General features: G+C 44.0%; 1 protein-coding gene across 2 annotated transcripts in view; it reads left to right on the top strand.

Moving 5' to 3' along the window:
• Positions 1–1,762: 1,762 nt before the first annotated feature.
• Positions 1,763–15,181, top strand: part of LOC139442901 (coiled-coil domain-containing protein 175-like) — a 38,958-nt gene continuing 25,539 nt past the window's right edge. For both annotated transcript variants that reach the window (XM_071223810.1, XM_071223809.1), the window contains exons 1-13: positions 1,763–1,880; positions 2,440–2,525; positions 2,928–3,039; positions 3,603–3,738; positions 5,651–5,728; positions 6,160–6,214; positions 6,474–6,572; positions 8,600–8,655; positions 8,975–9,038; positions 9,644–9,753; positions 12,056–12,137; positions 12,305–12,377; positions 13,977–14,040. In XM_071223810.1, coding sequence (XP_071079911.1) covers positions 1,820–1,880; positions 2,440–2,525; positions 2,928–3,039; positions 3,603–3,738; positions 5,651–5,728; positions 6,160–6,214; positions 6,474–6,572; positions 8,600–8,655; positions 8,975–9,038; positions 9,644–9,753; positions 12,056–12,137; positions 12,305–12,377; positions 13,977–14,040 — 1,076 coding nt within the window. In that variant the 5' untranslated portion in view covers positions 1,763–1,819. The remainder of the gene's footprint in view (positions 1,881–2,439; positions 2,526–2,927; positions 3,040–3,602; positions 3,739–5,650; positions 5,729–6,159; positions 6,215–6,473; positions 6,573–8,599; positions 8,656–8,974; positions 9,039–9,643; positions 9,754–12,055; positions 12,138–12,304; positions 12,378–13,976; positions 14,041–15,181) is intronic.

Here is a 15,181-nt window from a genome sequence, read left to right as displayed (position 1 = left end):
AACTCAAGCAGGAACTGACCAGACGATGGACACGCCCCTCCTAAACTCAAGCAGGAACTAACCAGACGATGGACACGCCCCTCCTAAACTCAAGCATTAACTGACCATATGGACACGCCCCTCCTAAACTCAAGCATTAACTGACCAGACGATACACACGCCCCTCCTAAACTCAAGCAGTAACTGACCAGACGATGAACACGCCCCCTTAACTCTAACATCAACTAACCAGGAGATGAATACGCCCTGTTAGAAGTATATCCCATCGTTTCACATTTCTAGTCTCGATGGAGCCCTTAATTTCGCACGTAAACAAGCATTACGTGTTCCTTCTCCCAACACCAAAAAATCTTTATACTCATACATGGATCTCCCTCTGTGTGTTTCTAGCAGTCTCTTCTCTTTAGCAGTTCCAGTAGAAATATTGAATACATAAATCGTATCTGTTCTTGTACAAAACACAGAAACAAAATTAAATTATATTGCTGATTAAAGAATTCTTTAAATTCTGTCCGACATCAGCGCTCATATACATACAAAAATCTGATCTGTAAACAAGGGATTCTCTCCCGAAACTCTTACATCAACTGCACCTTTAACCCACAGGACCATGTAGCTACTATTAATAACAAATTCGCAGACGAGACTGAAGGTCCTGTGTTTAATCACACTCCGTTTTCACATATGCCATACAGAAATTACGCTATAGATTTAATTATCGTAGATGTACGTCTTTTAGCTAACGATCATCAAAGTCCCTTAAGATAAAGATCAAAACGATTTACTGAAAAGCAAATCACAAACTAATGAAGTTTCGTTGCGCTGTATCCCTCGCTATTTTCTGTAGTTAGTGAGTTTATTTCAGTAAAGAGGCCACCGACCCATTTTACAATATGGATACAGTGGATTACAACAATAGCAGGCGCCAGATAATATAAGTGATATATATACTGAAACAATTGAATTATTGCATACATTTGCATACATTTGAAAAACTGTCGTCGTTTCTTAAAAGCAATTATTAATAATAATTATTAATAACATGTTCATTTTGGCAAGACATAAGAGTGCAAAACTGATGAAATGAAGGTCGTGAATGGTAATACATAGGTATGAGACTATTTCTCAGATCTGAGTAAAATTGACATTCAATGCAGAAATGATACTCAGTTTTAATTATACGGACTACACAAAATGGACATAAGCGTGCATCTCTAAAAGACCATTTTTTCTACCTTCTTCAAGCATAAGGTTATGGCTAGAACAACGGAAAGAACTAAGAGTAAATTGATATACTCTAACAGGTATTGATGTTAAATGTCTTTCTAATACAATGCATGGTTTAATTTGTGAATACATTGTAAGTTTGGAAATGTTTTTAATTTACTTAACCAAGTTTGCTGATCTATATCTATACACCTTTGCTTAAAACAAACAATAAACCTATTTACATTTGGAACATCTTGATCACACCAGACAGAACCAAAACGATATGATGATCATCAATAATAATTGTTTTACATGAAAAGCACAACATTCAATACCTTATCCGCCGAGGACACTTTATAATCATAAACATGTTTCAAAATAGGATTATCAGTTTGAAATATCAATTTAGTCCAATGTTTAATAATTTTCACATGTTGGTTTACTTTAAGTGAATAACGACCTAGCTCCCCCTTGCAACAATATTATCTGTAGTGGTATGCACTATTATCACAAATAGTTACCTCCCTTTGAAAAGATTGGTTGACAACAAAATAGTTTACAAATGGCGACCGAGGCGTTCTGAAAGAACCGTGAACGCAGTTACTTCAAAATGTCAGCTCAAACAGAAGTGCCGGGGGTAAATAATGCCGTGGAGAAGCTTCTGGAACTTGGTGAGTGAATGATATTTATTTTGGAATGATGCTACTATAGCAGAAAAGTCGTAGAGACTGGTAAATGTAGATCCTTCACAAGAATCTAACGTAGAACTTACAATAATTCCCTGAAATCTAATTGTTGAAAGTAGAATTTTATAGTGCTTGATTATATTTTGAAAACCTATCTGCCGTTTTACCTCTAGATATCACAGTATGCTGCATACTATGCATATCGAATTAGAAGTAGAATACAAAGCTAAATGATAGTACGTGTCATGCCCCTTTTTTGGTTTGACTTATTTCCATAAAGCATTAGGATTAAAGGAATGAATTTCAATTGCACCCCTCAAAGTATAATTAGAAATTGACAATGGTGAATCAGGATATGACTAGATCTAGTATTTTGAGGTGTAATATTTAAAAAAAATTACTCCCTATGATAAAATTTGATGCATCACATTTGACCTATTTCATTAACTTGTGTCATAAAGATTTTACATGAATACCTTCAAATTTTTGTATTCATGGATTTTGCAACAAGTATTAATGATAATAAATAATATTTTTGTTGCAGGAGATCGAATGAGATCAGAACAATTTGGATTTCTTAACAGTGATGTTAGCAATATAGATAAAGTTATTGAAGCACTTCATGAGCTGGTAAGTATCAATTTCAGATATGAATTTAATTTCACTAAGTCAGTGTTATTGTATATTGTATGATTTGCTATATTAGACAAAGTCAAAGATCAGTTATGTGTATATGTTACAGTCAACATATAAAATCTGGGTGGGTGTGTGGGTAGGTAGTTATGTACGTACGTATGTAGCAATTTTCAGATAAAACGTTAGTCATCATTTTGACATGATTGACTGCATCACCTACAGTGTGAACATCTACGTTTGTTTTTCAGTGTGGAAATTGTCTTCATGTGTATATAATGCAGACATATTAACATCTATATCTGTTATTGAATAAATCTTGAAGGCTGTTGATATGAAGTATTTAAGCTTTACATGTAGAGGGCTACAACAACAATCATGTTGTTGACTGCATTGTAGGAACAAGAGCGCAAACAGCTTCATGATGAACTGGAGACAGAAACTATCAAGGCCAGTGTTAATCGTCACAAGTTACAATTCCTGCCTGCTGAAATCAAAGAAGAAATTATGGGTGAGTTTGATGTACATGCTTTTGTTATATCTCCGCCTGGCATTGTGATCACTTGTTGACAACTCAAACTCAGATCAACTCAAACTTCAAACAAACACTTCGTATTAGTCAAAGTGGTCTTTACTACAACATCCCCATGTGACAACTCCACCTCCAATGGATATCTTCACTTACATCATCAACCACCTCACCACAGTACCTGGAACTTACCAAGTTTAGAGTGCTGACACTATGAAAATGACTGCTCGCGAATCCATGGATGTCGCCTTGGTAGGTCATGTGACTATACTACACTAGCTCCTTACACGCAATACAAACTCCAGGCATCACATACAACTTTGCACATATAACACTTATAGTTGGAAATATTAGATGAGACTAGGTGATATGATGGGATTATTTCAAAGATAAATAAATGACCTTTGTGACCTTTGTGACCTTTGTGTGATACGGCCAATATATGCTTTGATATTTTACATGATGGTTATTGTCATATTTATATCAACATGTTTTATGTCTATAATAACTAAACAAAGCCATTATAAGATATTTTTTATTTGCAGTTGCGGTCAACTCTGCCCGTCAATCCAATGCGAAAGCCCAACAGGAACTGCAGGACAAGCTGGACAACATCAACACGAACATCGTGTATCAGGGCGAGCGCCAGAAGCAGCTGGAGAAGGAAAACTCCATATTGCAGTAGGTTCCCAGCGATGTGTGTCACTACTGTCTGTCGGCATGCTTTTCTGCTATTTTTTCTTCACCTTGGAGAATTCATTGAAAGCTCAAGTCTCGTAGTTTTCTAACTAGTATTTACTGTACACAGCAATCTTAACGACATAACTGTCATAGGTTTATGTGTGAGTTTCAGTAGTATTTACTGAATTGTGAACTTTTTAAACCGATACTATCACACAATTTGCATTTTTTTCTTTCTGCTTTCAATCCTGTGTGGAAACTTGTGGAACAAAGTTTCCAACTTCTATAAACAATTAACCCGAACACACCCAACATCACCATGGTTACTACCTAAACAAATGGATCATGCACATTCTTCTTGTGCATAGCGACCTACACGACTTGTGCTTACCTATGCCATATCTTTCTCTTTCTAACTGCTCTGGGTGTGACTTTTCCAGTGAGAGAATTTGGTGTGTTTTTTTCTTGCATCCAACAATCTTCCAAGGCATGTAGTGTTGTGTGTATCTGTCTGAAAACATGGATGAACCGGGTCGTGCACTATCGGAAAAATAATCTTTCAGTGTCTATCTACATAAATGTCGCTTATAGAGTCGGATCGTCTTTCAAAATGTATGGACCTGGAAAAAACTCCTTAGGGTTCTTCCAAGGCAAAGAAAACACTTACTAAGAATGTCAAGAAATCGGTGAAGCATCCTACCCCTTCCATGGTCCTTGAACCTCTTGCCTCAACTGTACCAGTACTCTCGGCTCATGACGACAGCGGACTAGACGTCCCATTTCCGGCCTCCCACCTTGGATCTTAACATAACCCTTTGTCACTTTGGTCGATTATGAAACACTGGATGGCAAAGAGTTCAAATTAATCACTTTCAAGACCGTTTTCTTACTGGCCCTTGAAATTGCTGCACTTGTTAGCAAGATTAATGCTTTGAATGTTAACGGAATCTAGTTTGAAGGGTCAGAGAACAGGAAGGTTTTACAAAGTCTTGGCTGGGATTTCATAGTGAAGAACAGTCGCTTATACCATGGCCTTACATAGCAACTGTTCTCTCTCTTGAGCAAACTCCGACGTTCATACAGTTTGCCCCTCACTTTATGAAGGTTCATACTCCAATGAACTCACACAAAGTGAAGGTCAATTCTTAAATTTATTTCACTGTTTAGAACCAGCTTCCTCAAGCACATCTCACGGTAATGCATGGTATTTTCTAATAAATTTGTTTATTTCTATACTTATCCTATCCCACAGCTATTTGCCCACCTGACCATCCCTGCATCTCAACTCCTGTAGCCTGTTAGCTCTGATGAAAGTGAGTGAGTTGGGTTTAACACCGCTTTTAACAGTATTCCAGTTATATCGCGGCGTTCTGATGAAAGGGAATGATATGGCAGGGGTAAGCACATGATCAGGTCATGTGGGTCGCTATGCACAAGGAGTATGTGTGTGATCCATTTGTATGGATGGTGACCATGGTGATGCTGGGTGTGTTCTTAGATGCTGGAAACACAAGCACATATCCACCTCGGTTTGAAAGAAGAAATGCACAGTGTGAGATAGGATAGGTATAAAGATTAACAATTTTTTGGAAAATTTCCATTTTTTTCCGGCTGTTTGTACTTCAGGCTTGCCAGAAACCCATGATCGTGGTTTAGAATCCCAAGTCCCCCTGATCATGCCACCTGTGCTAATGGGTTTCACCAAAGTCTCAGACCTGCATTACTTAAGGCACATGAAACAGACACACTGTGATATAACTGAAATACTGTTCATAGTGGTATTAATCCCAACCCGCTGAATGACTCAATCACTTCCCCGCTGATGGAACAGAAATGACTATGATAAAGTGCCAACAACTGAGACTGTGTCATCTTGTGATTGTTTATGTCATGTGACAGTTGTGTTTTCCAGCCCCGAGAGAGAGTTGGTTCGTCAGCAGCATGAGGAAATCATCTCACAGCTGAACCAGAGGATGGCAGAGAAAGCCAGGTGAGACCCGAGTCACTCAGACACCTCTGGTCACTCAGACACCTCCGGTCACTCAGACACCTCCGGTCTCTCAGACACCTCCGGTCACTCAGACACCTCTGGTCACTCAGCCACATCTTGTCATTTAGTGCCACTCAATATATAACTTTGAAAACCAAGGATTTATTTATTTCAGAATTTTGGAATGATTTTGGGGGCATGGTTACGGTGTAACATGGATAATTCTTTAATTACTTGTGGCAGATCAGTTTTATGTTTCCTTCAACTGTCCACAGCTTACTGTATCTGCGTGACACGAGCTTTGCCATTTGGAGACGGTGAGCGAAATGCCAACTTTGTGATGTCAGGCTATGTCTAGGTTGTAGAAGGAAGTTAATCTTACATCATGTCATACATCATGAAATCATGCATCTAATGCATTTAACTTTCAGCATGCAGATTGCTTTGAATGAGACCAGAGACAAAGTTCGCCAAGCCAATCAGAATGTATGTATTTGGGTGACGATTGTATAAATACTGTTGATGATCATAATTATGAAACTCTAGAATGCTCTTGAAAATGTTATAAGACTAAAGTTGTATGAAATCATCAGTTTGTAGACTAAACATGTGTACTGCCCTTTATCAGAGGTTATTTCTTACAAGGACATGGTTGTCCTAGGAGGACCTACACGTCATGGTGTTACTGAGTGTAAGTACATGGAGGTTTGTAATTAGTTCTGTGCTGACCCGGTCCTCTGTGTAGATCGTGGACCTGGAGGACGGGATCCTGCAGCTGAAGGAGGACCTGATCCAGGAGAGGACGGAGGCCAGACACGAGAAGAAGAGACTGAAGAGAGCCGTGGTGAGTTGGCAGAACAGTGTACCTGTGACAGGTGGATGTGGATGTGACGGGTGGATGTAGCATGTGGATGTGACAGGTGGATGTAATAGGTGGGTTTGACAGGTGTATGTGACAAATTGATGTGACCAGTGGATGTGACAGATGCATGTGACAGGTGGATGTGATAGGTGGTCGTGATAAGTGGGTGTGACAGGTAGATGTGACAGGTGGATGTGACAGGTAGATGTGACAGGTAGATGTGACATGTGGATGTGACAGGTTGATGTGACATGTAGATGTGACAGGTGGTTGTGACAGATGGATGATGTGACAGGGAGGTGTGACAGGCGGATGATGTGACAGGTGGATGAGATAGGTAGATGTGACAGGTGGATGTGACAGGTAGATGTGACAGGTGGATGTGACAGGTAGATGTGACAGGGAGATGTGACAGGTGGATGTGACAGGTGGATGTGACAGGTAGATGTTACAGGTGGATGTGACAGGTAGATGTGACAGGGAGGTGTGACAGGTGGATGTGACAGGGAGATGTGACAGGTGGATGTGACAGATGGATGTGACAGGTGGATGAGACAGGTAGATGTGACAGGTAGATGTGACAGGTAGATGTGACAGGTGGATGTGACAGGTGGATGTGACAGGTAGATGTGACGGGAAAATGTGACTGGGAGGTGTGACAGGTGGATGTGACAGGTGGGTGTGACAGGTGGATGTGACAGCTAGATGTGACGTGTGGATGAGACAGATAGATGTGACAGGTGGATGTGACAGGTAGATGTGACAGGGAGGTGTGACAGGTGGATGTGACAGGTGGGTGTGACAGGGAGATGTGACAGGTGGATGAGACAGGTGGATGTGACAGGTGGATGTGACAGGTTGATGAGACAGGTGGATGAGACAGGTAGATGTGACTGGTGGATGTGACAGGTGGATGTGACAGGTGGATGTGACAGGGAGATGAGGCAGGTGGATGAGACAGGTGGATGTGACAGGTGGATGTGACAGGTGGATGTGACAGGTGGATGAGACAGGTGGATGTGACAGGTAGATGTGACAGGGAGATGTGACAGGTGGATGTGACAGGGAGATGTGACAGGTGGATGTGACAGGGAGGTGTGACAGGTGGATGTGACAGGTGGATGAGACAGGTAGATGTGACTGGTGGATGTGACAGGGGGATGAGACAGGTGGATGTGACAGGTAGATGTGACAGGGAGGCGTGACAGGTGGATGTGACAGGTGGATGAGACAGGTAGATGTGACAGGTAGATGAGACAGGTGGATGTGACAGGTGGATGAGACAGGTAGATGTGACAGGTGGATGTGACAGGTGGATGTGACAGGGAGGTGTGACAGGTGGATGTGACAGGTAGATGTGACAGGTGGATGTGACAGGTGGGTGTGACAGGGAGATGTGACAGGTGGATGTGACAGGTGGATGTGACAGGTGGATGAGACAGGTAGATGTGACAGGGAGGTGTGACAGGTGGATGTGACAGGTGGGTGTGACAGGTGGATGTGACAGGTGGGTGTGACAGGTGGATGAGACAGGGAGATGTGACAGGTAGATGTGACAGATGGGTGTGACAGGTGGATGAGACAGGTAGATGTGACAGGTAGATGTGACAGGTGGATGTGACAGGTGGATGAGACAGGTAGATGTGGCGGGTGGATGTGACAGGTTGATGTGACAGGTGGATGTGACAGGTGGATGAGACAGGTAGATGTGGCGGGTGGATGTGACAGGGAGATGTGACAGGGAGGTGTGACAGGTGGATGTGACAGGTGGGTGTGACAGGTGGATGTGACAGGTGGGTGTGACAGGTGGATGATGTGACAGATGGATGATGTGACAGAGAGATGTGACAGGTGGATAATGTGACAGGGAGATAAATGAAGTACAACTAACTCCACATGGGTACAGATAGAAGCAAAACTATTTGAAAATGGGATGTCAAAGGTGATAACTCCGATGCTTGTGGTCCTGTGTGGGTTGTGCCCAAGACTGAGGTTTGTGTCTGTTCCAGGCTGACACAACAGAGAAGACCAGGGACCAGCGAGAACACAACATTGGCAAAAAGAAGTGAGTGATCCCATAAAAACACCACAGGAGAATTACACAGACCTTACATGTCAGAGGGACGAGATATTCACTTCATGAGAACAAATAGACATATACTATACAAATATACTATACACATATACTATACACATATACCACACACATATACTATACACATATACTATGTAAACTGACAATTGAGATGCCAGTTGTTGCCTGGGATGTAAGTAGGATGTAGATGTCTACTGCATCAGTCCCCACACACGTCAAGGCAACATCAGTGTGCTGGCTGTCAGTGCCAGCTTCCTCCACTGTGTGCTGTACTGTCCCTGTGTTTCAGAGAACTGGATGTGTACCATGAGCTGCTGATTGACAGTGAGGGGAAGCTGGACGCACTCAGAAAGGTGACGACCTCACGGAGCCAGCTTGGCCAAATTAGTATTTTTTAAAAGATTAATTATATATCTGTAAGCACTAGTGTTACATTTGATTGATGTAAAGTAGGTGAACGGGTATTTTAACGATGTTTATGAGTCTAAAACTTAGGTCCTTTTGGACTTAGGATTATGAATTGATTTGGTTTCACTGAGTAGAGAAATAGGTCATTGTATTTTTGAGAATTCTGTAAGTTCAACACAGAAACTCAGCAATATTTCAGCTATTTGATAGCAGCTTGTAAATAATCAAATCTTGACCAAGTCATTTGTATTTTTGATAATTCAGTTTGTTTGTTTGTTGTTTAACGCCACATTCAGCAATATTACAGCTATATGATGGCAGTCAGTAAAAAATGGAGACTAGACCAGACTATTCAGTGATCATACTGTGTGAAACGATGACAATCCATCAACTAAATCACCAATCCTGACTACCTGATCCATTTGGTCGCCTCCTACAACCAGAATAGGTTGTTGCGGACCCATTCTAACCCAGAATAATTCAGAAGTAATACTATGAAATCATTAGATTTGAAGGAAGATTTCCCTGCAACTGTTGTGGCCTGCTGCAGAGTATTCGTCGGTTTGAGACGACCAAGTCCCGCCTGGAGGAGGAGGAGAACAACCTCAGCACCCGACTGTCCAAGCAGATGAAGACAAACAAGGCGCTGCAGGCCAAGGGGTAGGAATGATTCACTCCCTCACCATCCCCTACTGCAGACACTCCAAGCTGGAGCACCTCCATGGTCTAGTGGTAGAGTGTCCACCCGGACAGCGGAAGGTCAGGGGTTCAAAGATGGTACTTGTTGTTACCCTGCCTGGCGCTCAGCATTAAGGGGCTAAAACAAGGACTGGGCGGCTTGGAGTTAGTATACTGTGTCTGAGTGGGGTATTCATGTTAAAGTGCAGCATGGTATCACTCCAAAATCGGCATCAGTCCGATTAGTACAAGCAGCCACACACACACACGTGCATGCATGTTGCTATATAAGTACAATAATCTTGAACACAACATTAAACCCCATTTCATCTCACATCACCTTAAAGATCCTTCAGGTCTTTCATAGGCATTTAGAAGTTGAATCCATGAATGTGATAACACTATTGTTTATGTACTTTAGTCTTTGTAACGAGGTTTCAGGGCTGCTTCTTGGCCCGGTACAGATTCAGCCCAGACACCTTTGGGGATGTATGTGTTGTAGTCCCGGGTAATGGCACGGTACAGATTCAGCCCAGACACCTTTGGGGATGTATGTGTTGTAGTCCCGGGTAATGGCCCGGTACAGATTCAGCCCAGACACCTCGGGGATGTATGTGTTGTAGTCCCAGGTAATGGCCCGGTACAGATTCAGCCCAGACACCTCGGGGATGTATGTGTTGTAGTCCCGGGTAATGGCCCGGTACAGATTCAGCCCAGACACCTCGGGGATGTATGTGTTGTAGTCCCGGGTAATGGCCGGGTACAGATTCAGCCCAGACACCTCGGGGATGTATGTGTTGTAGTCCCGGGTAATTGCCCGGTACAGATTCAGCCCAGACACCTCGGGGATGTATGTGTTGTAGTCCCAGGTAATGGCCCGGTACAGATTCAGCCCAGACACCTCGGGGATGTATGTGTTGTAGTCCCGGGTAATGGCCTTGTACAGATTCAGCCCAGACACCTCGGGGATGTATGTGTTGTAGTCCCAGGTAATGGCCCGGTACATATTCAGCCCAGACACCTCGGGGATGTATGTGTTGTAGTCCTGGGTAATTGCCCGGTACAGATTCAGCCCAGACACCTCGGGGATGTATGTTTTGTAGTCCCAGGTAATGGCCCGGTACAGATTCAGCCCAGACACCTCGGGGATGTATGTGTTGTAGTCCCGGGTAATGGCCCGGTACAGATTCAGCCCAGACACCTCGGGGATGTATGTGTTGTAGTCCCAGGTAATGGCCCGGTACAGATTCAGCCCAGACACCTCGGGGATGTATGTGTTGTAGTCCCGGGTAATGGCCCGGTACAGATTCAGCCCAGACACCTCGGGGATGTATGTGTTGTAGTCCCAGGTAATGGCCGGGTACAGATTCAGCCCAGACACCTCGGGGATGTATGTGTTGTAGTCCCGGGTAATTGCCCGGTACAGATTCAGCCCAGACACCTCGGGGATGTATGTGTTGTAGTCCCAGGTAATGGCCCGGTACAGATTCAGCCCAGACACCTCGGGGATGTATGTGTTGTAGTCCCGGGTAATGGCCCGGTACAGATTCAGCCCAGACACCTCGGGGATGTATGTGTTGTAGTCCCAGGTAATGGCCCGGTACAGATTCAGCCCAGACACCTCGGGGATGTATGTGTTGTAGTCCCAGGTAATGGCCCGGTACAGATTCAGCCCAGACACCTCGGGGATGTATGTGTTGTAGTCCCGGGTAATGGCCCGGTACAGATTCAGCCCAGACACCTCGGGGATGTATGTGTTGTAGTCCCGGGTAATGGCCCGGTACAGATTCAGCCCAGACACCTCGGGGATGTATGTGTTGTAGTCCCGGGTAATGGCCCGGTACAGATTCAGCCCAGACACCTCGGGGATGTATGTGTTGTAGTCCCGGGTAATGGCCCGGTACAGATTCAGCCCAGACACCTCGGGGATGTATGTGTTGTAGTCCCGGGTAATGGCCCGGTACAGATTCAGCCCAGACACCTCGGGGATGTATGTGTTGTAGTCCCGGGTAATGGCCCGGTACAGATTCAGCCCAGACACCTCGGGGATGTATGTGTTGTAGTCCCGGGTAGTGGCCCAGACACCTCGGGTATGTATGTGTTGTAGTCCCAGGTAATGGCCCAGACACCTCGGGTATGTATGTGTTGTAGTCCCGGGTAGTGGCCCAGACACCTCGGGGATGTATGTGATGACACTTGTGTGAAGGACAGCAGGAGAGATAGAGACTTGTGAGTAAGGTGGGAGAGATGTCCTCGTTGTGATGTTGGTGTTGATGTTGTCCAGGGAGAAGATTGTTAAGGACAGTGAGGAGGAGCAGAAGAGGTTTGCTGAAGACGAGAAGAAACTAGCACGCAAGATAGGGCAGGTTTGTAGCAAGCTGGTTGATTAAGCAGTGTAAATCTGTGCCAAGCAGTCACAAGCTGTGGTGTTCAAACCATCATCACATGATGATGTTGAAATAATCTATGAGATTTTTATGTGTCCCACTTTTTGTCACATCTTGTTGATTTGTGTGTAACTGCTTGTTTCCAGTTTGACGAAGAGGTTGAGGATGAAGCAGGGAGACTGAAGGAGCTGGAGATGGAGAAGATGGACCTACAAGCTAGTGAGTAACAGCACCTGTACGTGGGACCATCTCCTCCTGGACGTCTCCTCCAAACACTGCTCCTCTAAACACGCCTCCCCGAAAACACTTCTCCACCAAACACTCCTCCTCCAAACACTCCTCCTTCAAACACTCCTCCTCTAAACACTCCTCCTCTAAACACGCCTCCCCCAAACACTCCTCCTTCAAACACTCCTCCTCCAAACACGCCTCCCCCAAACACTCCTCCTCCAAACACACCTTCCCCAAACACTCCTCCTCCAAACACTCCTCCTTCAAACACTCCTCCGCCAAACACGCCTTCCCCAAAAACGCCTTCCCCAAACACTCCTCCTCCAAACACGCCTTCCCCAAACGCTACTCCACCAAACACTTCACCTCTTAACACGCCTTTCCCAACACGCCTTCCCCCAAACACTCCTCCTCCAAACACCCCTCCCCCAAAAACTCCTCCCCCAAAAACTGCTTCCCTTTATCTCTCCTCCTCAAGACACTCCTCCTCCAAACACGCCTCCCCCAAACACTCCTGCTCCAAACACTGCTCCTCCAAACATGCCCCCCCCCCCAAACACTCCTCCTCAAAACACTCCTCCTCCAAACATGCCTTCTACAAACACTCCTCCTACAAACGCTCCTCCTACAAACGCTCCTCCTTCAAACACCCCCATCTGTGATATATTCATGTGTACATCACATTAGAACATTAGCAGGTGCCCCTGTATATGATATATTCATATGTACATCACATTAGAACATTAGCAAGTGCCCCTGTCTATGATATATTCATGTGTACATCACATTAGAACATTAGGAGGTGCCCCCGTCTGTGATATATTCATGTGTACATCACATTAGAACATTAGCAGGTGCCCCTGTATATGATATATTCATATGTACATCACATTAGAACATTAGCAGGTGCCCCTGTATATGATATATTCATATGTACATCACATTAGAACATTAGCAGGTGTCCCTGTCTATGATATATTCATGTGTACATCACATTAGAACATTATCAGGTGCCCCTGTCTATGATATATTCATATGTACATCACATTAGAACATTAGCAGGTGCCCCTGTCTATGATATATTCAAAGGTACATCACATTAGAACATTAGCAGGTGCCCCCGTCTGTGATATATTCATGTGTACATCACATTAGAACATTAGCAAGTGCCCCTGTCTATGATATATTCATGTGTACATCACATTAGAACATTAACAGGTGCCCCTGTCTATGATATATTCATATGTACATCACATTAGAACATTAGCAGGTGCCCCTGTATATGATATATTCAAATGTACATCACATTAGAACATTAGCAGGTGCCCCCGTCTGTGATATATTCATGTGTACATCACATTAGAACATTAGCAAGTGCCCCTGTCTATGATATATTCATATGTACATCGCATTAGAACATTAGCAGGTGCCCCTGTATATGATATATTCATATGTACATCACATTAGAACATTATCAGGCGCCCCTGTCTATGATATATTCATATGTACATCACATTAGAACATTAGCAGGTGCCCCTATTTATGATTGATTCTTGAATACATCTTTTTAGTATTTCTCATTGCCAGTTCTGAAGGTGAAATTGGCAAAGGGGAAAGCAGACGCAGCCCGGGTTGCAGAACTGGATGTACTGTGAGTAGTGTGTATTGGGTGGACATACAGTGAGCAGTGTGTATTGGTTGGACATACTGTGAGTAGTGTGTATTGGGTGGACATACTGTGACTATTGTGCATTGGGTGGACATACAATGAGTAGTGTGTATTGGGTGGACATACTGTGAGTAGTGTGTATTGGGTGGACATACTGTGAGTATTGTGTATTGGGTGAACATACTGTGAGTAGTGTGTATTAGGTTGATATTGTCTGAGTAGTGTGTATTGGGTGGACATACTGTGAGTACTGTGTATTAGGTGGACATACTGTGAGTAGTGTGTATAAGGTGGACATACAGTGAGTAGTGTGTATTAGGTGGACATACTGTGAGTAGTGTGTATTAGGTGGACATGCTGTTAGTAGTGTGTATTAGGTGGACATGCTGTGAGTAGTGTGTATTAGGTGGACATACTGTGAGTAGTGTATAAGGTTGACATACTGTGAGTAGTGTGTATTAGGTGGACATAGTGTTAGTAGTGTGTATTGGGTGATATACTGTGAGTATTGTGTATAAGTGGACAAAGTGTGAGTAGTGTGTATTCGGTGATATACTGTAATCATCCCGCGATATGCCAGGGAGAGGCACGGGCCAACGAGCCGTGGATGCCCGTGCCTATAATAAAAACACAATATGAGATTGGGTTAAATGGCCGAGGGTGTGCAGGTACTAGTGGGCTACTAAGCTGCTAGTTGGGTATACCAAAATGCTACCATTGCCATGGCCACTAGCGTGGCCAACGGCGATTCACAGCTAGCGCTGCTGGCCTGAGACTGCTACCGCTGTCCGGCCCCCACGGTAGCATATTTAAACGCTACCATTGCTTGGCAACTACCACGCTGCCAAAAACAGCTACCGCTGCTGGCCTAAGTCAGACTACCGCTGCCCGGCCCCAGGTAGCCGGCCAAAGCAGATCCCACTGCGTGGCCCCATTAGCAAAACCATTGTGCGACTACCGCCGCGGACCCAACTGTCAGCTACCGCTTGACAAGACGACTTCTGCTGCCGGGCCCATATACATGGCAATTGTTTGCCCCAACATATGTTATTTTACGATTCCCCGGCTGAAAAGTTGGGAAAGACAAGGTTCCCACTGAGAAGCAAGTAACCCCGGAAAGGTT

The sequence above is a fragment of the Haliotis cracherodii genome, unplaced genomic scaffold (genome assembly GCF_022045235.1).
Source record: "Haliotis cracherodii isolate W230 unplaced genomic scaffold, xgHalCrac1.p SCAF_5, whole genome shotgun sequence".
Classification (NCBI taxonomy): Eukaryota; Metazoa; Mollusca; class Gastropoda; order Lepetellida; family Haliotidae; genus Haliotis; species Haliotis cracherodii.
The sequence above is the reverse complement of the archived record's forward strand: the minus strand, read 5'-3'. Positions and strand labels throughout refer to the sequence as shown.